This window comes from Peromyscus eremicus, chromosome X (genome assembly GCF_949786415.1).
Source record: "Peromyscus eremicus chromosome X, PerEre_H2_v1, whole genome shotgun sequence".
In the NCBI taxonomy this organism is placed as follows: domain Eukaryota; kingdom Metazoa; phylum Chordata; class Mammalia; order Rodentia; family Cricetidae; genus Peromyscus; species Peromyscus eremicus.
This window is the reverse complement of record NC_081439.1, coordinates 55821859-55844499: the sequence shown is the minus strand read 5'-3', so window position 1 is coordinate 55844499 and position 22641 is coordinate 55821859. Positions and strand designations below refer to the sequence as shown.

The 22641-nt window shown below is 41.3% G+C and overlaps 1 protein-coding gene and 1 non-coding gene across 3 annotated transcripts in view; both read left to right on the top strand.

The window, feature by feature from the left end:
* Positions 1-22350, top strand: part of Snx12 (sorting nexin 12) — an 81881-nt gene extending 59531 nt beyond the window's left edge. Inside the window, exons 5-6 of one of the 2 annotated variants that reach the window (XM_059250317.1) lie at positions 20526-20568; positions 22011-22350. In XM_059250317.1, coding sequence (XP_059106300.1) covers positions 20526-20549 — 24 coding nt within the window. In that variant the 3' untranslated portion in view covers positions 20550-20568; positions 22011-22350. Of the gene's footprint in view, positions 1-20525; positions 20569-21997 lie in introns of both variants that reach the window. The other variant, XM_059250319.1, reaches the window with a different exon arrangement.
* Positions 20195-20331, top strand: LOC131900280 (small nucleolar RNA SNORA72). Its single transcript, XR_009376186.1, has one exon. It is a non-coding gene; the product is annotated as a small nucleolar RNA SNORA72 (small nucleolar RNA).
* Positions 22351-22641: the final 291 nt, after the last annotated feature.

The following is a 22641-nucleotide window of genomic DNA, read 5'->3' as shown; positions in this document are numbered from 1 at the left end:
TTAAAGTACAAATTGAAGGCGAAGAACAGCTGAGGAAGATACCCAGTGTTAACCTCTGGCTTTCACATGTATGTGTGCATGCACATACACATACACACATGCATCTCACATGTATGTGCACACACAAACACATGCATATATACATACCTAAAGAAAAACACAACAAAATATTTTTAAAGTACATAGAGAATCTTGAATGATATATTAATGTGGCTTAACTTTATTTTTTAGGCAATGAAAAGCTGCAAAAAGACTTGAGGGTAACACAATCAGATCTTAGTCACAATTGAATTGTGACTAAGGAATTAAATTGTCAATTCCTTATGGACAGAGGCCATATATTATGTGGTAAATCACGGACACAGTTGGTACTCTCAGGATGCACACAAAAATGTATCTAAAATCCATTTCTTTCCATCTCCACTGTCACCACTCTAGTTCAAGCTAATCCTTTCTTCCCTGGATGATTACTGTAGCTTACCTAACTTCCTGGTTCTGCCTTTGCCTCTCCAATTCTTTGTTTTTCCACAGTCAATATAATCATCTTTTCAGAAGGGTAAGAACTGATGCTTGTAGCTAGGATGGAATAAGTAAGAAGGACTGAATTACTCTTTGGCTTTAACTCTAAACCTGGACAAAATACATGAAGCCATAATTCAGGAAAGGGGAGCCTGGCTAACACCTACCATTCGTGATTTGGGAGACAGATTTCAGAATTCATTCAGGTAAGTTTGATGGCTAGAATTCAAAGGGCATAAAATAAAGGAGGGAAATCAAATATGCCTTCCTGAGAGCTACAGTATTCAGCAGGGAGTGCCTCAACACATGAAGTAATGACCTGAGAGCAGGGAATGAACCAGAACAGAGCAGATCCGAGAGTGCAATGTGCAGGGCATTAGTTTGAGTACTTAGAAGGGTGTCATCTCAAGAGTAGGGACACGTTTGCTCTAGGCCAAAGGTTGCTCTGGGCTTGTTTAACAAAACTTAAAAACAAGTCTCAAAAGAAAGTGTTTCTAAGGAACCTAACTGCATCTCAGAACCAACCTCACATATATTTAAAGGAATAGTAAGGAAAAATCAGCACCCAAAGCCATAAAATTCACTGTTTGACATCCAGGAACAAATTATTAGGTATGCAAAGCAAGGGAATGTTTTCCATAATTATAAGCAAAGTGAATTAATAAATTACCCAGGAAGAAAATTCATGATGGAATCAGCTGACCATAACATTGAACTAATTATGAGTGTGCTCCATATGTTAATAAAGTACAGGGAGACGTGATCATGAGATCATATGGAGGATATAAAATATAAATCAAACTTCTAAAAAGGGCATGGTGGTACACACCTGTAGAAGCAGAAAGATGAGTAGTTCAGGGCTAGCCTTGGCTACATAAATGAGTTCAAGGTCACTGTGGGCTATAAGAAACCCTGTCTCAAAATATCAAAACCCACCAAACAATCAAAAGCCAACTTCTAGAGATAGTGAATACCATGTCTGAGGAAAGTGATATACTTGGTGGGATTATCAGATTAGATACTACTGAACTAAAGACGAACAACTTGAAGGTGAGGAATAGAAAACCATAGGGTCAGGGGATAGCTCCTCAGATAAAGGCACTTGGTCTTGAAGCTTGGTGAGCTGAGGTTGATTCTGAGAACCCATGTATATGTGGAAAGAGAAACTCCACAAAGTCGTTCTCTAAGCTCCACTTGTGTTGCTAAGGCACATGCCTTCTCTTCCCCACACCATACCCAATGCATACACTAAAAAGAGAAGAAATGAAGGGAGACCAGAGGCCTCGGGTAGGTAGAGTGAATAGGATGGTTGCCATAGAGGCCAACCAGTCAGTCTGCTCTGCTGGGAAATGCCCAAGAGACTTGGTTTTTAAATAGTTATTGATAAAAATCATAAGAAAAATGAACAATAAGAAGTTGTGGACTTTATGGAGAAGTTTTATTAGAATGGTGTGACTTAGAGCCCACTTTATAGTGGGTGGGAGAGGAAGATGAAAATCAGCTAGGAAAGTGACTGATAGCTTTGACTATGGTAAGGTTTTTTACTGTGATGGAGTCATGCTCAAGACCTTCTGCCTGCTCTATCACTTACGTGCATCGCTAGCCCTGGACTGTGTTCAACATTATAAACAAAGTAAAAAGGTCAAACTTATGAAAAATACTTTAGATTTTTCAGAAAAGTTTTGGTTTTCAAAATTACTGATAAGGACTTTGGGGGACCTGCACAACTAATTAGGAAAGCAATTTGACACCTACTCAGAGAAGAAGTTGACTCTGTCTTCACCTCTCAACCAACCAAGTCCATTCCTAGTGCCAAAGAATCCACAGAAAAGTATCCATGACAATACTGCCTGCACCAGTGTGGTGATATTGTGTTCCCCAAAATATTGTGCACCCTGATAAACTTATCTGGGGTCAGAGAACAGAACAGCCACTAGATACAGAGGCCAGAAAATGGTGGCACATACGCCTTTAATCCTAGCATTCCAGAGGCAGAGATCCATCCGGATCTTTGTAAGTTCAAAGCCACACTGGAAACAGCTAGGCTTGGTGACTCACGCCTTTAATCCTAGGAAGTGATGGCAGAAAGCAGAAAGGTATTTAAGGCGTGAGGACCAGGAACTAGAGCCTGGTTAAGCTTTTAGGATTTTGAGCAGCTCTTCAGCTGAGATTCATTCTAGATGAGGACTCAGAGGCTTCCAGTCTGAGGAAACAGGATCAGCTGAGGAATTGGCAAGGTGAGGTGGCTGTGGCTGGTTCTGCTTCTCTGATCTTCCAGCATTCACCCCAATACCTGGCTCCAGGTTTGTTTTTATTAATAAGTCCTTTTAAGATTCCTGCTACACACCAGGAAGAAACTAGAAGCACTAATGTACATTAGAAGGTGGACAAATTGTGATGTCTTCAAATGGAGGAAGTTAGTTTCAAGTGAACTATAGTTGTATATAGAATCATGAAATGTTTGGTGTGGTGTCACATACCTTCCTTTAAACCCAGCAGGCTGATCTCTGTTTGATATCAGCTTGGTCTACATAGGGAGCTCCAGGCTAGCTGAGGCTATACAGTAAGACCTTGTCTCAAAAAAAAAACCCAACAAATAAATCATAACATGATATATTTAATACAATTCTACAGGATAAAGCTGAACCACCTCCAGATTTAGCCACATAAAACATTTGTTTGCTCAAAATTCTGCAGATAATTTAAATAGACCCATTTGGGCATTTCTGTTGTCTTGCCTAGGCTTGCTCATGCCATTGCAGTCGGATGGAGGCTGAATGATTTAATATAACCTCATTTGTACATCCGGCAGTTGACAGGCTGTCAGCCATGGTGCCTCTCCAGAAAGTTTGAACCTGTTCACATGATGGCAATGTATTAAAAGGGCAAGCCCTAATGCACAAGTGCTTTCCAAACCTAAGTGTGCATCACATTTGTAGACATCTCATTGGCCAAGGCAAATCGCATGACTAACTCCAGAGCTGTCAAGGAACTAGACTACCTGAAAGTGTGGATTCAAAGACTCGTAATTCATTGGGACCTTCCACATCTTCCATAACTATGTATTATTTTAGACATATGTACTATGGGTGAAGTATAAATACAGAACATGCACTTAAATAAAAAATAGCAAAGCCTGAGAGTGGCAATCTCTGGGAAGGGAGGGACGAGGGCCAGAAAGGATAAGTACACACAAGGCAGTTGTGTTTTTGTGGTGCTGGGAATTGAACCTAGAGCCTTGCACATGCTAGGCAAGCACTTTACCACTGAAGTATATCTGCAGCCTCAATTGTGTTTTAATTTAAATAAAAATAGGAGCAAGGGGCTGAAGAAATGGCTCAGTGGTTAAGAGCACTGGCTGCTCTTCCAGAGGACCCGGGTTCAATTCCCAGCACCCACATAGCAGCTCACAACTGTTGGTAACTTCAGCTGCATGGGATCTGGAGGCCTCTTCTGGCCCCTTTGGGTGGGCATCATGCACACATGGTGCACAAACACACCATATATAGTCCAGGCAAAGCACCCATATACATGAAATAAGAATAAATCTTTAAAACACAGGAATGAAATTTGGTAAACTGATAGTATTGGCAAACTGAGCTGTATACACACGATTTTTATTATATTCTTTGCTATCCTTTTTGTTCATAAGCTATTTCCAATTTTTAAAGCAATTGGGAGGTATGGAAATACAGATTAACCTTTGAAGAAGTTTGGCAAAAGGAAAGGTCAGTAGAAAAAGCAGGCACTACCTAGACAAAAGGGCATGATTGAAAGAACACTATTTTTTTTAAAAGATGGGCAAAGGCTTGTGAACATAAATAGGTTGAAGAAGAGATGTGGGTGAGATAGGCTGCTGAAGGTTAATCCAAGAAGCAAGCTTCTAAAGGAAAGACCCTGATCCATTCTTCTGATGATCCCTTCATAGGAATTCAGTTTTGTTAGCATTCAGTGCTTATAGTTGAATGAATATTGAAAGGATACAGCTAGAAGAGGAAAAAGCAAGGCAGAAAACAAACGTACTGGCAGGGAAATGTTTTAGAATTCATTTATACGATGAACATCTATTGAATGTACTGTATGTACTATAATGTATTAAATGCATTAGGATACAAACATTAGTAAGACTTTGTATTACCATGTCTTACTTACAGTATAGTGGGGGCTGATATCATATGAACAGAAACAGTACATTCTCAGCTGCAAATGTAACTCAGTGGCAGAGTATTTGCTTAGCACACACAAGGCCTTGATTTTGATCCCTGTCATCAAAAAAAGTGCAGGTGGGGATATTATATCCCAGTGTGGTAACTCATTACAGGGGAGTGAACAGTCTATGGGAGTGTAGTAAACAGCAGTCAACTGGAGATAGTGCACGTTGCTTGTTTGGTTTTTCTTTTTTTAAAAGATTTGTTTATTAATACAAACAGTGTTCTGTCTGCATGTGTCCTTGCAGACCAGAAGAGGGCACCAGATCTCATTACAGGCGGTTGTGAGCCACCATGTGGTTGCTGGGAATTGAACTCAGGACCTCTGGAAGAGCAGTCAGTGCTCTTAACCACTGAGCCATCTCTCCAACCCCTAGTTGGAAACTTTTAACCCTCTAACTATTTGGTTCCATTTGTAAAATGGCCACCATGATGGTACTCACCTCACAGTATTGGTTGAAGATTAAAGAAGTTAATGAAGATAACTTGCTTAGAAAAACTGCTTGATGATAGCTAGGTTGTTTGTCAAGAAGGCACATATTAAAGGATGAGTGAAAAATAAGGAGGAGGGAATGCAGTATGTGAAGACAGGGAGGCATATGGGAGAGAGAGTGCTGTTTGTGAACCTGTGAGAAAGTCGGTATTCAGGGACTGATAATCATGATGATTGAAGCTCATAGACATGGCTGAATCCCAATATGCTAAACCAAGGCATCTGTTTTCTGGTGGGCACCAAAGATTCAAAAGGGTGGATTTGCTTTTGTAATAAGTAAATCAAAGATGATTTTAAAAAGAGTTGTGGAAGTTGAATGGGAAAAGATTGATGGGACTGCTAGATAGCAGGTGTTGTCCAAGCAAAGAGCTTCAACCAGGGGAAGGGCAGGCTTGATGGAATGACACGGGTTACAATAATTAGGACGATATGCTGACTTGGTGCATGTGCAGGGTTCTGAAGACAAGGTAATTGAGCAAAACCAAAACCTAGCTTGAAAAAAAGAATGTAATTAGGAATCCGATGGTTTGTGGAGAGAGAAGATGAAGCTGATTTTGGAAATGGTGGGGCTTAAGCTACCTTTGTAGCCTGTACGTCAAGATGCTTAACAGTTATTTGGAGATGTCTGGAAGTGAAGCAAGAGTTTGGGGCTGTTATTAAACAGTTTGCAATCCATCACTGTTAGATGACAGTTGAACTTGGTTGGAGAAGATAAGAGAGACTAGGGCATAATCCTGGTGAATCCCAATGAGTAAGAGTTGAGCGGAGACATTCTGACTGGGAGAGAAAAGATAGGAGAATGGGGAGACAGTAAGAACTTTTGGGAAACAAGATCAACCAGCTGCCCTAGACTCTATAAATGCAGGCCAGTGAGTTCAGCCCTAGGAAGTCTTTGTCTGTCTGCCTTTCTTTCTTTTCTTCCTTCCTTCCTTCCTTCCTTCCTTCCTTCCTTCCCTCCCTCCTTTCTCCTTTCTTTCTCTCTTTCTTCTTTCTCTCTTTCTTTTTTCTTTCTTCCTTTCCTTCTTTCTTTCTTTTCTTCTGTGTCTCTGTCTCTCTCTCTTTGAATTTTTTAGACAGGGTCTCACAATGTAGTCCAGGCCAGACTAGAACTCACTATTATAGCCCAGCTTGACCTAGAACTTAAAATGATCCTCCAGCCCCAGCCTACCAAGTGCTAAGCTTACAGGTGTGTGGGGGTGTGTGTGCGCGCGCACACGCCACCACTTCTGGCTTATGTTATAGTTTGATAATGTTACAGCAGGAGCCAGACTGCAGTGCAGTGACTCAATGGAAAAGGGAGAAGGGCAAATTAGAAAAAGGATAGTGAATACCGACCAGTTACTCCAGAAATCTGACTATGAGGAAAAGGATGGAAGAAGAGTAGTATTTGAAGTGAAATAGTGTGGAAGTCACATTTGAAGTTTCAAATGGGAAGAGGTTAAGTATGTCTGTAGTAGGGGACAGGTGTGGAGGATCACAGAGAAAGAGGATGATGGATGGAATCAAACTGCAGGAAGACTATTCCTGATAGATTCTTCCGGGGATCACTGTGAATAAATTGGCTTAGATTGTCCAGAGTGGAATGGAACCAGGAAGTAGGCAAAGGGGAAGGAGATACAAACGAATAAAGAATACTTCGGTGCACTACGAAGTCTTTCCTTGCATCCTAAAAGATGTTGACTTCCATGACTAGTGGAAAATGCAGCTATGCTATGTACCATTAAAAACAACCATTTTTGATAACTTTAACTGTTTAGATTTGTCCTGTTGTAATAGTTATCACATTTATTTTACAAATTTTAAGGAACTTAACAGAAAAGAATCCAGGGTTAGTGGGCATGCCTGTAATCCCAGCAATTGGGAGGCAAAGATGGTGGATTGGGTTTTAGATGACCCTGGCACAAAAGAAAAGAAAAAAAGGAAGGAAAGGAGGGAGGGAGGGGGGAGGGGAGAAAGGCTGATATCTGTTTCCCAACTCAAACATTTACAGCATTTGTTTGGTGAACCTAACAGTACATTTCTCACTACTAATATCATTTACCATGGGAATCACCAAGAAGTCTCACACTTTTATGTCCGTCCATCTAGGGTTGAAAACATAGCCGTAGCTATCTGTTTCAAGGATTTCACTTTTTTCTTCTTGCTGCTCCATATGAATGTCTAGTACTTTTTGCTGGGAACTGATTAATGAGCAGCACGGAGCTTTCCTTGGTGTCCTAATGAGTATGGCAGGAAGCTAAGAACTTGGAAAAAAAAATTGCTTACTGACATTTTAATAACAACTGTTGGCTAAGAGCTGAGATTAACTATCTGTAGAAGTGATTTTATTGTTTGTTTGGTTGGTTTTTGTTTTGTTTTGCTTTGAGACAGGTTTTTTGTGCATAGCCCTGGCAATCCTGGAACTCACTCTGTAGACCAGACTGGCCTCGAATTTAGAGATCTCCTTGCCTCTGTGCCTCTGCCTTCCTAGTGCTAGGACAAAAGGCATGTGCCACCACTGCCCAGCTCTGTAGAAGTGATTTTTACAGTTTATATTTGACTAATGTTCTTCTTTGACAATTTCATACATGTACTTAATGCATTCTTATCTCCTTCCCACCCCTGTCACTACCCCACTCCTTACAATCATGCTGAATGTATTACCATGCCTAACTAATTAGATCCTACATGGAGTTATTTTCCACACTGTGCCATAATTAAACCAAAATTTCACTTACATTTGATTATTTCTAATGCTTTCTTATAACGTTTTTGCAGGTCAGAATTTTCTTTTTTATTGTGATAAAATAAACATAGTATTAAAATTTACCATTTTAACTGATTTAAGGGTACAATCCAGTAGCATAAAAATATATTCAGTGCTGTAGAACCATTATCTCTGTTTAGTTCTGGAACATTTTTTATCATTCCAAATGGAAACTTTGTATCATTCCTCATTTCACCCTGCCCTTGGACCCTAGCAACCACTAATCTGTTTTCTGTTTCTGTGGATTTACCTATTCCAGATATTTCATATAAATAGAATCATGCAGTATGTGGTCTTTTGTTTTGCTTCTTTCTGTTAACATGGCACTTTCAAAGTTCATCTGTGTTATAGTGTCTATCAACCAGCCCATTCTGAATAACATGCCATTTATCAGCTGATCAGCATTTGAGTTGTCTCTACCTTTCAGCTATTGTGAATATTGTTTCTGAGCATATTTGCTTAAAGTTTTCTTTGAATACCTGCTTTTAAGTCTTTTGTGTATACACATAAAATGGAATTGCCAGGTCTTTTTTTTTTTTTTTTTTTTGGTTTTTGGTTTTTGGTTTTTGGAGACAGGGTTTCTCTGTGTAGCTTTGGAGCCTGTCCTGGAACTCGCTTTGTAGATCAGGCTGGCCTTGAATTTACAGAGATCCGCCTGCCTCTGCCTCCCGGGTGCTGGGATTAAAAACGTGTGCCACCACCGCCCGGTGAATTGCCAGGTCTTAATGATAATTCTTGGTGTAACTTGTTGAGGAACTGCCAAAGTCTTTCCCCAGGCAGTCCCATTCTAGAGTCTCATTTCTCTGCATTTTCACTTAGCATGTGTCTGGTCATAGTAACCCTAATCGACATGAGAAGTCTGTAATTGTGCCTTGAATTTGCATTTTCTTAATGGCTAGGTGTGTTAAGTATCTTTTCATGCATTTCTTGAATGTTTTTATATCTTCTCTGGTGAAAAAAAAATTGCCTGTAAAAATTGACTTGATATAGGAAATTGAAACTGGATCCCTATTTTTCAGCCTGTACAAAACTCAATTCAAGTAAATTGAATACTTCAATGTGAGGCTTGAAAATTTTTATGCATAGACAAAAGGGATTTCCTTTCTTTATTAAGTTCTTATTTTAGGACACATCAATCTATACTCATAAGGGGCACACCACGGAAAACAACAAAAGATTGATGTTTATCCCTACTTCCAATATTCATACCAGTTTAGGATGATAGCAAATGGAGTTAAATGTAAACAATATGTATAACACATCATCACATTTTCCAGTTGATTTTTTTTTCCCAAATGGTACTTTTAAAATGGAAATTTCTGAGTCTGGGGAGATGGTTCAGTGGTTAAGAGCATTAGCCACTCTTTCACAGGACCTGAATTCAAGTCTCAGCACCACTATGGCACCTCACAACCATCTGTAACTCCAAGTAGGGGATCTCATGCCTTCTGGCTTCCATGAGCACCAGGCATGCACATAGTGCAAAGACATGCATGGAAGCAAACCACACATACAATAATAACTCAAAATTGACATTCCTAACTATATCTAAGGATTTGAAACTTCTGGAAGAAAACATACGGGAAACTCTGAAGAGATAGGCATAGACAATTTTCTGAATAGGAGTCTGATAGCTCAGAAAATATTAGCAAGAATTGCTGAAGTGGGATTGCATGAAATTTGAAGGCTTCTGTACAACAAAGGAAACAGTTAGCAGTGAAGAGACAGGCAGCAGAATAGGAGGAAATCTTTGCTAGCTACACATCTGACAGAATAAAAATCTTGAGTCTATGATGAACTCTAAAAATTTAAACACTAAAAACCCAACCAAGTTGTCCCATCAACAAATGAGCAAAATAACTTTTCAAATGAAAAAGTAAAGACAGCCAAAAACCGCAGGGGAAAGTGTTTAGCATATTTAGCTATCAGAGAAATGTACAACAGAACTTCATTGAGATTTTATGTCACCCCGGTCAGAGAGGCTATCATCAAGAAAACACGGAACAAGTGCTGAGGAGGATGTAGAGAAAATGGACTATATACACGGTGGATAGGACTACTAATTACTCTAACCTCTATGAAAATGAGAATGGAGGTTCTTCACAAGCTTCCAGAAAGGACTACCTACTGCATTGCCCACTCAGTGTCCACCATCACTGAGAATACACCCAAAGGAATCCAGGTCAATGCACAAGAGAATTATTTTCACATTTGTGTTATTGTAGCCTTATTCACAATAACCAATATATGAAATCAGCCTTGGTACACATTAACATGAATGGATAAAAATGTGGTACCCATACACAATGGAGTTTTAATTTATTCAGCTATGAAGAAGAACAGGGGGCTGGGGAGATCACTTAGTTGGTAAGGTGCTTGCCACACAAACGTGAGAACCCAAATTCCATCCACAGCACCCATGTAAAAAAAAGTTGGCCATGGTAGCACAGGCTTGTAATCTCCGTGCTGGAAAGGAAGAGACAGGAGGGTCCTTGAGGCTCACTGGCCAGCCAGCCTAACCTAATCAGCAAGCCTCGGGTTCCAGTAAGAGGCCCTGTCTCAAAAAATACGGTGACTAGCTCCTGAGGAATGATAGCTGAAGATGACCTTTGGTTTCTACGTGCATATGCACACATATGTACACTTGTGAACACAGGCACATACACTCACATGCACACACACACACTAAATTAATTTAAACGTATTTTTAATGGGGCTAGAGAAATGGCTCAGTGGTTAAGAATGCTGGCTGCTCTTGCAGAGGACATGAGTTTGATTCCTGGTGCCAACATGGTAGCTCACAACCATCTATAACTCCAAGACTTTCTTCTGATCTCTGTGTGGACTGCGTTACATGATACACAGACATACATGCAGGCAAAGTACCTACATACATAAAATAAATCCTTTAAAGTAGTTTTACTTTTTATTTTATGTGTATGATTGTGTTGCCTGTAGGTATGTCTGTGCACCACATAGTCCAGAAGAGGGCATTGGGTGTTCTGGAACTGTAGTTACAGATAGTTACAGAGTAACCAAGTTGGTGTTGGGAACCTGCAAGAGTAGCAAATGCTCTTGGTCATCTCTCCAAATTATTATTATCATTTTTTTACAAAGAAAAAAGTTGTTACTTTAAGGAAATTGGGTGGATCATCATGTTAAATGAAATAAGCCAAATTCAGAAAAACAAATACCACATGCTTTCTCTCACATGTGAGTCTTGAGTTGTCCTCAGAGTGAATATGATCAAATTGCATTATATGCATATATGATAATATAATAATGAAGTCCATTATTTTATATAATAATTATATTCTAATATTATAAGATGTTTGTTACATTTATTTATCTCGTGTGTGTGTGTGTGTGTGTGTGTGTGTGTGCACATGTGCGTGCAAGAGCGCAAGAGCATGCATGTGGAGATCAGAGGACAATTTGTCCCACAGCTTGTGGGAGTCACTTCTCTCCTTGTACCATGTGGGTCCCAGGGACCAAATTCTGCTCTTCAGCTTTGATGGCAAGAGCATTTACTGGTCAAGCCATCTCTCAAGTCCTATATGCTAATGTTTTGTGTGTTACTGGGCATTGGATCTAAGGTCTTGTGCATGCTAAGCAAGTACTCTAGCACTGACCTACATCCTCAGATAGTTTTAGTTTTGACTTTAAGACGGGGTCCTTCTCCATTACTCAGCCTGGTCTTAAATTTACTCAGGTAATCCAGGCAGGCAAGCCTTGAACTTGTGGTCCTCCTGCCTCAGTCTCCTGAGTAGCTAGGATTCCAGGCTTGAGCAAGCAGGCCAGGCTCTACTTTTAAAATTACTTACCCCCTCTTTGTTATTATGTAATTGATCTTTATTTTATTTTTTAATTAAAATTTTCACTTTATTTGGGGGGGGGCGCACATGTGTAGAGGTCAGGAGACAATTTGCAGGAGTTGGTTCTCTATTTCCACCATGTGGGTTCCAGGGACAGAATTTAGGCCATCAGATTGGTGGCAAGTGCCTTTATCTGCTGAGGCATCTCACTGGGGCTACATTGCTTTAAAAAAAAATCTTTTTATGAAGCTGGAAGGATGGCTCATGGATTAAGAGCTCTTGCAGAGGATCTGAGTTTGGCCCCCAGCACTCACATTAGGCAGCCTACAACTAACTGTCAGTAACTCCAGTTCCAATGGATCTGATGCCTCACTCACGCACTGGCACTCAGGTGCACATATTTACACACATATACATAATTAAACATTTTAAAGTGATTTGTAGGGTTTTTTTGAGACAGGGTTTCTCTGTGTAGCCCTGACTGTCCTGGAACTCACACTGTAGACCAGGCTGGCCTCGAACTCACAGAGATCCTCCTGTCTCACTGCCCAGCTTGATTCCCTCCCCCCATTTTTTTTAATAACAGCCTTGTTGAGATACAATCTGTATACCATACAGTTCATACACTTCACATATGTAATTTAATGTATTTTGGTATATGTGTAGGTATCATCGCTTTCCAAAATTTTCATAATCCCTAAAAGAAACTTCATACTGACCTGCAGTTAATCCCTACTGAACTTTGCCTTTTTTGAGACAGGGTCCCATGTAGCTCCCTGTGTGGCCAAAGATGACCTTGAATTTCTGACTTTCCTGTCTCCAGGAGCTGGGTGTACAGGTGTTATACCACTGGCATCCACTTTATGTGGATCTGGTAACCGAACTCAGGGCTTTGTACAGGTCAGGCAAGTACTCTGCCAACTGAGCTACACCCTTAGACACTGAACTTTGCACAATTTTTATTTATTATTGTTGTTGTTGTGGGGAGTACACATGCCAGGTGCACTTGTGGAGGTCAGAGGCCAACTGTGTGCAGTTGTTTGCACCATCCAGTTTTATGTGGGTTCTGGGGGTGAAGCTGAGGCTGCCAGGCTTATACAGCAATCAATCCCATTTGTAGTGGTGAGTTTCAGACTCCCATGGATTTATCGCATTACCCTTTTTTCATGGAACCATCTCACTGGCCCCTGAGTTGTAAGGTAGATTTTGTTTGACCCACTTGTGATTGACCTTTAGAACAGCAGAGCTCTATGGTTATGGTAAAGCTGTCTACTTCCTAGCATCAGGTGTTCAGGGCTACCCTCAGCCCTGAGTTCAAGACCAGCGTAGGCTACACGAGACCCTGTCTCAAAACAAAATAAAAAGAGACATCATGCCAAAGGAGATAGACCAGACCTTTGCAGTCTGCTCTGTTTCTATACTTGAAACCTTCATGCAGGGTGTTATATTCTTTTCCAGGTGAGCAAGGGTAACACCTACAAGAAGGGAACATATAATAACATGCAACACAGGTTGCCTTTGAGAGTATACTCATGTGACAATGAATAGGAGTGCAATCTGAGAAATGCTTCATGAGGTGCTTCGTCACTGTGTCAACATTGTATACTACCACAAACCTGGATCACAGGGCCTACTATGTAGCCATCATGCCTGCAGCTGCCATTGACTGAAATGTCATTTTACCCTGCATGGTGGTAATAATTTATGCCAGGTGTGTTGCAAGACTTTAGGATAAAAGTTGAGTAAGATACAGCCCTTGTCCAGGACAAATGATGACCATGTTATGAAGTGTAAGTCTTAGAACAGAAGTGCTATGGGGAAACAGTATGTGAGCCGGAGAGTGTCTGAAGAAAAATCCTCGGGGGGAAAAATATATGGGCTAAAGTTTTTGGGAGGAGAGAGCAGTCCGTACTGGGAAGAGAACCTGGGGTCTCATGCATACTCGGCAAGCACCCTACCACCAAGCTATATCCTTAGCCTTTTAAAAAACGTTAAAAAAAATAAAAAAAAGTTTTAAGACAAATGTCATTAAGTTCCCCGGGTAGGTCTTGAACTTGTGATCCTTCTGCCTCTGCTTCCTGGGTAACTAGGATAACAGGTCTGTGTCATCAGGCTCGGTTTTGAGCTGAACAGTAAAGCATAAGGAGATGTTTAGTAGGCAGGAATTGGAGTGAAAAACATGAGGACAAACAGAAGAGAAGGAAGAAAGAATATGAGATGTTTGGGAGCAGTCTAAAGGCCTTCTCTAACTAAAGAGAATGTTCAGGAATGTTCCTGAAGGTGGCAGTGAGAAGGTGAGCTGGGACTACCAGTTCTTATCCTACACTGTAAAGCAATGCTTTCCAAACTTCACTTACTGTATTTTGCCTTCATGTCTTATCTTTGGCGTCATGAACTTGTGATATGTTTTATTTATAACATTAAAGAGAAACTATTAAAATAATAATAGTATATGTATTGCTATACTTTGTATACACGGACACTTTTTTAGAAAGCCATTGCTGAGTGTGTTATTGAAAGAGATTAGGCAGAGGAGTAACAGAGGAGATTACATCAAAGGCAATTGAAATACCCAGAGATGACAAACTTCTAAACGAAAAAAGCCTTATTGGCAAGGGTGGTGAAGAAGGGAAGGGATTTTAAAAGAGATTTAGGCTAGGACTTACGGTTAATTAGAGGAAGTAGGGCTATTTATAACTAGAATCTGGATTTGGTGACTAATAAGGAAGGGTGGAAGATCACAGGAGTGACCTGGAGTCACAGTCTCTCTTGACACCAGTGACGACACTATTACTAACACAGGGAAAGGAGCAAAAGTACGTGCGTGAGGAAAGGCAGGCTTTTCTGTTCATTTGTTTTTGTTAATTTCAATTTTATTTCTGATTAAAAACCCAGTATATTCTCACTGTAACAATTAAAACAATCCAAAGATACAAGATGATCAAGTTAATGTCTCTTCCCTTCCTTGTATATATAGAGTGAGACATGTAAAAGACAGATTGTGTGTAAAAGATCTCCCACAGTTATCTTTTCAATATAAAAAAGAGACAGGAACTTGGAAAATATGCAAATAACCAGGTGCCTAACACAGCTGGATTAGACTTCCTTAAGCGGCTCTAACAAGGAGTCCTACAGCCCCGGTGACTTTGAACTCCTCACTAACAATTTAAAATATCTTTATAAGGACAGAAAGAATTGTATCAAAAGTTCAGCAAAGCAGACTGGTGTGGTGGCGCACGCCTTTAATCCCAGCACTCAGGAGGCAGAGGCAGGTGGATCTCTGTGAGTTCGAGGCCAGCTTGGTCTACAGAGTGAGTTCCAGGACAGCCAGAGCTACACAGAGAAACCCTGTCTCAACCCAAAGAACAACAACCAATGAACCAACCAACCAAACAAACAGAAAGTTCAGCAAAGCAGCAGCTTGAGAAACACATTCTCTACTTCTGTGTTTCTCCTTGGCATTATATTATGCTTATTTGTCCTGATACAAGCCACTGGCAACCGTAACATTATTCAAAGCTGCCCATCATGGTGGCACATGTGTGCAATTCCAGCACTCAGGAGGCAGGGGGAAGAGGATTGCTGCAAACTCCAGGCAGCCTGATTTACATAATAAGTTCTTGTCTCAAAAAAAATGGCTAGTGTACTCCTGGTTACAAAGTAATAATAATTATAATTGCCACCTTCATCATGACATGTCCCCTTTTGCATCCTTCTACTGTCCACTTGTAACATTGAGGGAACCAATAGATATGGCCTTTGACATAGTCTTTATGAGTGTGTATATGCATATGTAAAAAGCATGTGATTTTGAAAAGCCAGGCAGTGGTGGTGCACGCCTTTAATCCCAGCACTTAGGGAGCAGAGGCAGGCAGATGTCTGTGAGTTCGAGGCCAGCCTGGTCTGTGGAGTGAGTTCCAGGACAGGCACCAAAACTACACAGAGAAACTCTGTCGGGGGTGGGGGGAGTGTGTGATTTTGATAATGGATATTCTCTCTCTCTCTTTTTTTTAAGATTTACTTTACTTTTAGTTATGTGCTTGTGTGTGCCTGTATGTGGGTATGTGCATGTGAGTGTAGGTGGCCACGGAGTCCTGAGGCAGGATTCCCCTGCTGGAGGTATAAACAATTAGTGGTGAGCTGCCTGGGTGCTGAGAACTGAACCTGGGTCCTCCGCAAGAGCAGCCAAGTGCTCTTAATTGCTGAGCCATCTCTCCAGATCCAATAATGGATATTTTCATATAAAAATGAGGTTATTTCTTTTATACAGACATGTAAAATCCACTGCAACTTGATTTCCCCAGCTGATCATCTGCAGTGGATATGCTCTAGGTCATTCCATACCAAGTTAACTCACTTTTCTGTAGGAGACAGCTTTTTGCCTCTCTTTCTTCAAACTAGCTATACTACATTTCAAGTGACTTTTCAGCAAATGGCATATTTGGCTAGTGATATTTTTAATTTAGTCTATTGATATCTGTATTTTAATCAGGCCATTTGCATTTTAGGTAATCGTATTAGTGCCCTGAGGTTGCTGTGACAAGAGCCATAAAATGATAGTTATCCTGTCACAGTTCTGGAGCCTGAGTTGTGGGCAGGGCCATGCTCCACTCAGAGCCTCTGGAGAAGGACCTTTCTTTGCATGGCCCCACTTCTGGTGGGTTAGCCCCAGGTGTTCCCCGACTTACAGCAGCTTAATTGCAGCCTCTGTCCTGTCCTCACAGGACCATCTTTCCTCTGCATCTGTCTTCACATGGCACCCTCTTGTCTCTACGACTTCTTCAGACTTCCACCTTCTTGTGAAGAAATCAGCTTTGTTAAATTAGGACTCACCCTAACGGCTCCATTAAACATTTATTTTAGTTTCTAAGTGTGTGTGTGTGTGTGTGTGTGTGTGTGTGTGTGTGTGTGTGTGTGTTTTGCCTGCATGCGTGTGTGTGTGTGTGTGTGTGTGTGTGTGTGTTTTGCCTGCATGCGTGTGTGTGTGTGTGTGTGTGTGTGTGTGTGTGTGTGTGTGTGTTTTGCCTGCATGTGTGTGTACACCTCAAGTGGATCTGGTGTCAATGGAGATCAGAAGAGGACATAGGATCCCTTTTCTGGAGTTAAGGTTGGTTGTGAACCACCATGTGAGTGCTGGGAACTGACCCTGTGTCCTCTACAAAAGCAGCAAGTACCCTTAATCATAGAGCCATTTCTCCAGCCCTGTAATGGCTTCACTGTAACTTGACTACATCTGCGAAGACTCTATTTCCACAAGGGGTCCCTTTGAAAGGTTCTGAGGTTAAAAGACTTCAACATCCATTTTGGAGAGAACACAAACTCACAATGGTAATTGTCAGTATGTTACACCTGGAGTCTGGCATTTTAGTACTCTTTTCCTGTTTCCTTTTCTTCTGTTTCTCTCTTTCTATTTCCTTATTTTCCTGTGGATTTTTAGGATTTTTTTTTTTTTTTTTTGGATACAGGGTCTTACTACGTAACCCAGGCTGGCCTCAAACTTGAGATCTTTATGCATCTGCCTCCCAAGTGCTAGATTCTAGGCTTACATCACTACATCTAACTATTTATGGTGTTTTTAAATTTTTAACTTAAAATGAATTATTGTTGTGTTATGGGGGGCGGTGTGTTGGTGTGAGGGTGCATGCAAGCCACAGGACAGAAGTCGAGGCCAGAGGACAACTTTGTCCAGAGACTAGAAGTGGTTGTCCGATGTCATGTTCATTCTCTACCTTGTCCCCTTAGACAGGGTCTCTCACAGAACTTAGAGCTAGGCCGGAGGCCACCCAGCTCCAGCAGTCCTGTTTCCAGCACGTACAGCACTGGGGTTACAGGCATGTACAGACTGGCCTTTTACAGAGGAGACTTGAACTCGTGTCCTCATACGTGTGTTACGAGTGCTTCTCTCCACAGAGTCATCTCCTTAGCCCTTAGGGTCCCTTAGTTTTTATCTGTTATTTTTTATCTGTTCTGACATATTGTCCAGAACAATGCCTGACGTTTAGTCACCGTGATTCCTTGGCGCCTCTGGATTGTGACTGTTTCGCACACATTTATTTTTCAAACCTTGATGTTTTCAGTGACTACTTGTCAGTTGTTTTGTAAAATAATGGAATTTGTCTGATGCATTTGTCACCATTAGACTGAGTTATGGACTTGGGAAGACTACGGAGGTAGACAAATTTTCGACATGTCGTGTCAAGGATACCTACTTTGAAAACACCCTACTACTGTCAGGGTTGAGCTTTCTAAGCTGGCCAAGGGAGTTTTGTCAGACCTTATTGTCGTCACAGAAAGTTACTACCCCCTCTCTGTACTAGACTTTTGGAAGCCAGTATGTACATCCAAAGTGAAGGAATAGAGAGAGTCGCACTTCATTTCTTTGATGGAAGAGTGTCTACAGATACTGTTGGAATGGAACATTGCTCTCTTCTTTCTCCCCATGCATGCATGTGTGTATGAATGTATTGGTCTGTCTGTCCTTTTGTCCGTTCAGTACAACAATCATTGATTTATATCGGCATGGACTCATGGGGATGTTTTTATACTTTGGGTTATAATTTAGCACCCCTTCATTTTCTTGCTCAGATTGTTCCAGTTTGGCCATGGGAGCCCTTTTAGCCTGCTCTTAACCCTTTTCCCCTACCCTTATCATTTGTTTTGAGGGTACAGTTTCCTACATTTGGGCACGGTTCTAAGTTCATCGTGTATTCTGCTGTTTTCTGACAGTTCATTTGCTCCTGCATTTGAAAAATGTTCCACTTCATTCTGTCCTACACAGCTTCAGATGAGAGATGTACTCTCATTCAGACTGGGGAGCTCTGTGAGTGATGCAGTATTTCTCTCTGAGTCACTTCAAGACTTTGTCTTTGTTTTGTTTTATGAAGATTCATTGTGATGTGGCTTGACATGTGCTTCTCTGTAATAAAACCTTTATTTAAGAAGATATTTATTTATATATTTATTTATTATTCAGAGATAGAGTATCCCTATGTAGCCCTAGCTGGCCTGAAACTCACAGATACCTGCCTGCCTGCAGCCCCTGACATTGACTTTAAAAAGATTCTTTCATTCACTTATTTTATGTCTATGTAAATGTGTCTGTGTGAGTGTATATATGTGTTTGTCTGCAGACATTCAGCCAATGTGTGCCCATGGAGGCCAGAAGAGGACATTGATGCTCTCTTCTATCACTCTGCATATTTCTTTGAGGTGGGGATCTCTCCTTGAACCTAAGGCTCACATTTTGTCCTAGGGCTGGAATCCAGCAAGCCCCAGTGATGTTCCTGTCTCTGGCTGCCTCAGAGTGGGGATTACAAGCATGTACCTAATGCCTGGCTTGTTTGATGGGTGCTGGTATCCAAATACCAGTCCTCACCACTGTGCAGCAAGCACTCTTACCAACTGACCCATGTCTCTAACCTCTCTCTGTTGTTTCTGTTTTTGAGACAAGGTCTTGTGTAACCCAGGATGGCCTCAAACTCACTATGAAGCCAATGATGGCTTTGAACTCCTGATCCTACTGCTTTCACCTCCTGAGTGTTGGACTATGCACCACCATCACCAGTTTATGCAATGCTAGAGATCAACTCCGGGGCTTCCTGCAAGCTAGACAAGCACTCTCTCAGCTGAGCCACATCTGCAGTCTTATAGCTGGCTTTCTGATAATTGTGTACTGCATTATAGGTGAAGATACCACCATTTAACATACATGCTATAGAAAGAAAATCACCAAGAGAAGGGATATTGATTGCAGCAGAATTGTTACTGGCAAAACTTGAAATAAACTGTAGGGTCAAGGATAATGTGTTATTAATTTGGGCATTTCCTCAGTGATGCAGGCTGAGTTAATCACATCTCTCAATTCATAGCATAGTATTATTTACCTTCAGTTTCCTGTTGCCACAGACATATTTGTACATTCGTGCTTAAGGTCCAAGTGTTAAGCAAGTATGTGCAAGTATGTAAGGAATATATGTATGCATTTTAAACTTTAATGGGCATTATTTTTCTAAAAGGTTACAGAGGCTCATATTTCTGCCAACAATATAAAAGTGCCTGTGGCCACGAATCTTCACCAGTACTGGATATTATCATTTTCATTAAGTTTATGAGAAACACCACATTATTGTTTTATTTGTATTTCTTTAGTAGAACGGATTTCCTCACTTTTGGCAACTTGACTTTCTTGTTCTGTAAACGACCTTGTTTGGAATTGAATTATGAACATACTGAGTTTATGGTAAGGACTGTGAATAAAAATGATCAGCATGGCAGACCTGGCTTGCCCAGAGAAGAAGGCAATCATGGCTGCTGAAGCGGGGGAAGGCCGTTAAAGAGGAGGCAGACACTGCACACAGTCACAGTGAACAGAATCCTCACGGGTGGAAAGGTTTGAACTCATTTGAAGTACTGACTGCAAACATCCTCGCTCTTCTGATCTGCTGGAAATCAGGACAGGCTGAACCTTGACTGTGCTAAGGTCATGGATGAATCCCCAGATTCATCCTAGTTGTTTCCCTGGGTGTGGTATTATAAATTCTGGTGATAAACCAGGTCTGATTGATTGTATGATCATCTCCCTGCGATCAGATGATGGCTAACATTCTAAGTTATTGACAGTGCAGCTGCTGCAATGATTTGCATAGAATCAGTTGTCTTGAGTAAAGAATGTGTAGCCACTGTAGGAAATTTGAATGCCAGTTGCAGGTGAGTGAATTGTAAAATGACTGTTTTTCTTTTTCTAGGTGATTGTGATATTAGAAGCATGACAGAACAGATTGCTAAAAGGTAAACCATGCAAAAATGTTAATTTGCCTTTGATAAAACTTCCCAGGGCTTGTTAAAAAAGAAATAAAGGAGAAAGAGGGAGCGTGAGCTTTGATAAGAGAGTTCTGGAGGGTACACTGTTTACACAAACAAAATGAAACCAACCGGAGCCAGGCACTCTGCCACTGAGCGGCCCTCCCAGACCCCAGCCTCTTTTGATGATTAAGAACAATGTGTTGGTGACCGAGTCCCCTCCCCCACAAGACACGAGAGGAGGAGGGGGAACCACACTCTGGTCCTCTGCAAGAGCAGCCAGTGCCCTTGACTGCTGAGCCAGCTCTCTAGCCTAGACCTAATTTTTAAATTAAATTATTATTATTTTTTTAAATCAGAGCAATGTCTGGGAGACTTGTTGGGAAGAAGAAGGGGTTCAGCCAGGGAGGGAGGAGAGTGAGAGAGTCCTGGGAGTGAAAATGACGTGTGTATAATGACTACTCATTATAGATCTATATGAAACTGTCAAGTGAAGTAAATACATATGGCATGTTAGCTTTGGTGCTGTGTTTGGAACTAATAATGAGAGACCTTAACAAACAGCACTGATTCAGGTAGCTCTTCTAAATGAGGTAATTCTACTGTTCTGTCTACTCTCCGGGAAGGAAACAAGAGGATTAGATCTCTGTCTAATAAGGGAGAGGAAGAGTATGGGTGACGAGATTAGCTTCTGTTTGAAAATCTGCTGTGTGCTATAAAACTTACCAAAGTCCTCACTAGCAAAGACTATGTGTGGGCTCTGAGTACGTGGCACACAGTGTAGGCGCTCAATAGATGTCGGAATTTCAGCTGTTAAATTACTCTCTGCAACAAACCTATGAGTTAAGTATTTTTACCCACATTTTGCAGATTAGAACCCTGAGACAGAGAGAGCTCGTTATCAGCCTTCTGATTTACAGGAATGTGCACACATAGCTGATTCTCACGGGAGAGGACAGCCTGGTCTTGGGCTGAGAGATGAGGGAGATGGGACAGGCAGTGTGAAGGCGGCAGCAGCGGGCGGCTCTTTGTCTGTGTTAATGTGCTTTGAGTAGTTTCCGGGACTTGGAACTTGGCATTTGCAACTGGATAATTCTCTGTAGAGGGGCCGTCTGGGGCTGTGGGGTGATGTTGAACAGTATCTCGGGATGTCTCTAAGACGCCCACTCCACACTTTGACAACCCAAAATGTCTCCAGACATTGCCAGGGGTTAAAATGTCCCCTGATTGGGAACTACTGCCTTAGACACCGACAGGACTGCCCAGGAGCCTCTTTGCCCTCTAAGGGAGTGTCTCTTCCCTAGTTTTTACCCAAAGTCAGTGATGGTCAGCCTGATGTGAGCTCCAATTGATCTTGGCCAATTTTAAGTCAGCTTTTTCCCTGTGTCCTGTATAGTCTTCTTACTCTATTCAAAAGTTCTGTTTTTCAGGGGCTGCAGAGATGGCTCAGAGCTCTGATTGCTGTTCCAGAGGACCTGGTTCAATTCCCAGCAACCACATGGCAGCTCACAACTGTCTGTAATTCCAGTTCCAGGGGACCCAACACCCATGGCAAAACATCAATGCATATAAAATAAAATGTTTAAAAAAGTTCTCTTTTCCAAACAGGTGTGGTCATGCACACTTGTAATGCCAGCACTTGGGAGGTAGAAACAGGAGGCTCTCCAGTTTAAGGCTAGCCTGCACTACATAATGACTTCGAAGCCAGTTTGGGTTCATATCAAGACCCTTCCTGAAACAAATGAATAAACAAACAAGCAAAAATTTAAAGTATATTTTGCCCTTTCTCTGGTGTCCCCCTAACCCATTGTCTACCCTAGATCATCCACAGTTGTCCTGGTGTGGAGATAGAACTTTATGAGGTCTGGAGCTGAAGTCACTCAGTATGTTTTAATTTTCTGGTAAAATCCAGGTCCCTTCTGCTACTAAACTTTATCCTAGGCCCTGAGGCTGACTGGCTCTGTCCCCACATCTCTGCTTCCTTGTCATGGGTCTTCTGTCGTAAGGAGATGACAGTCATATTTGTCGAATTCCATTCTCCTTTTAACGAACGAAATGTAG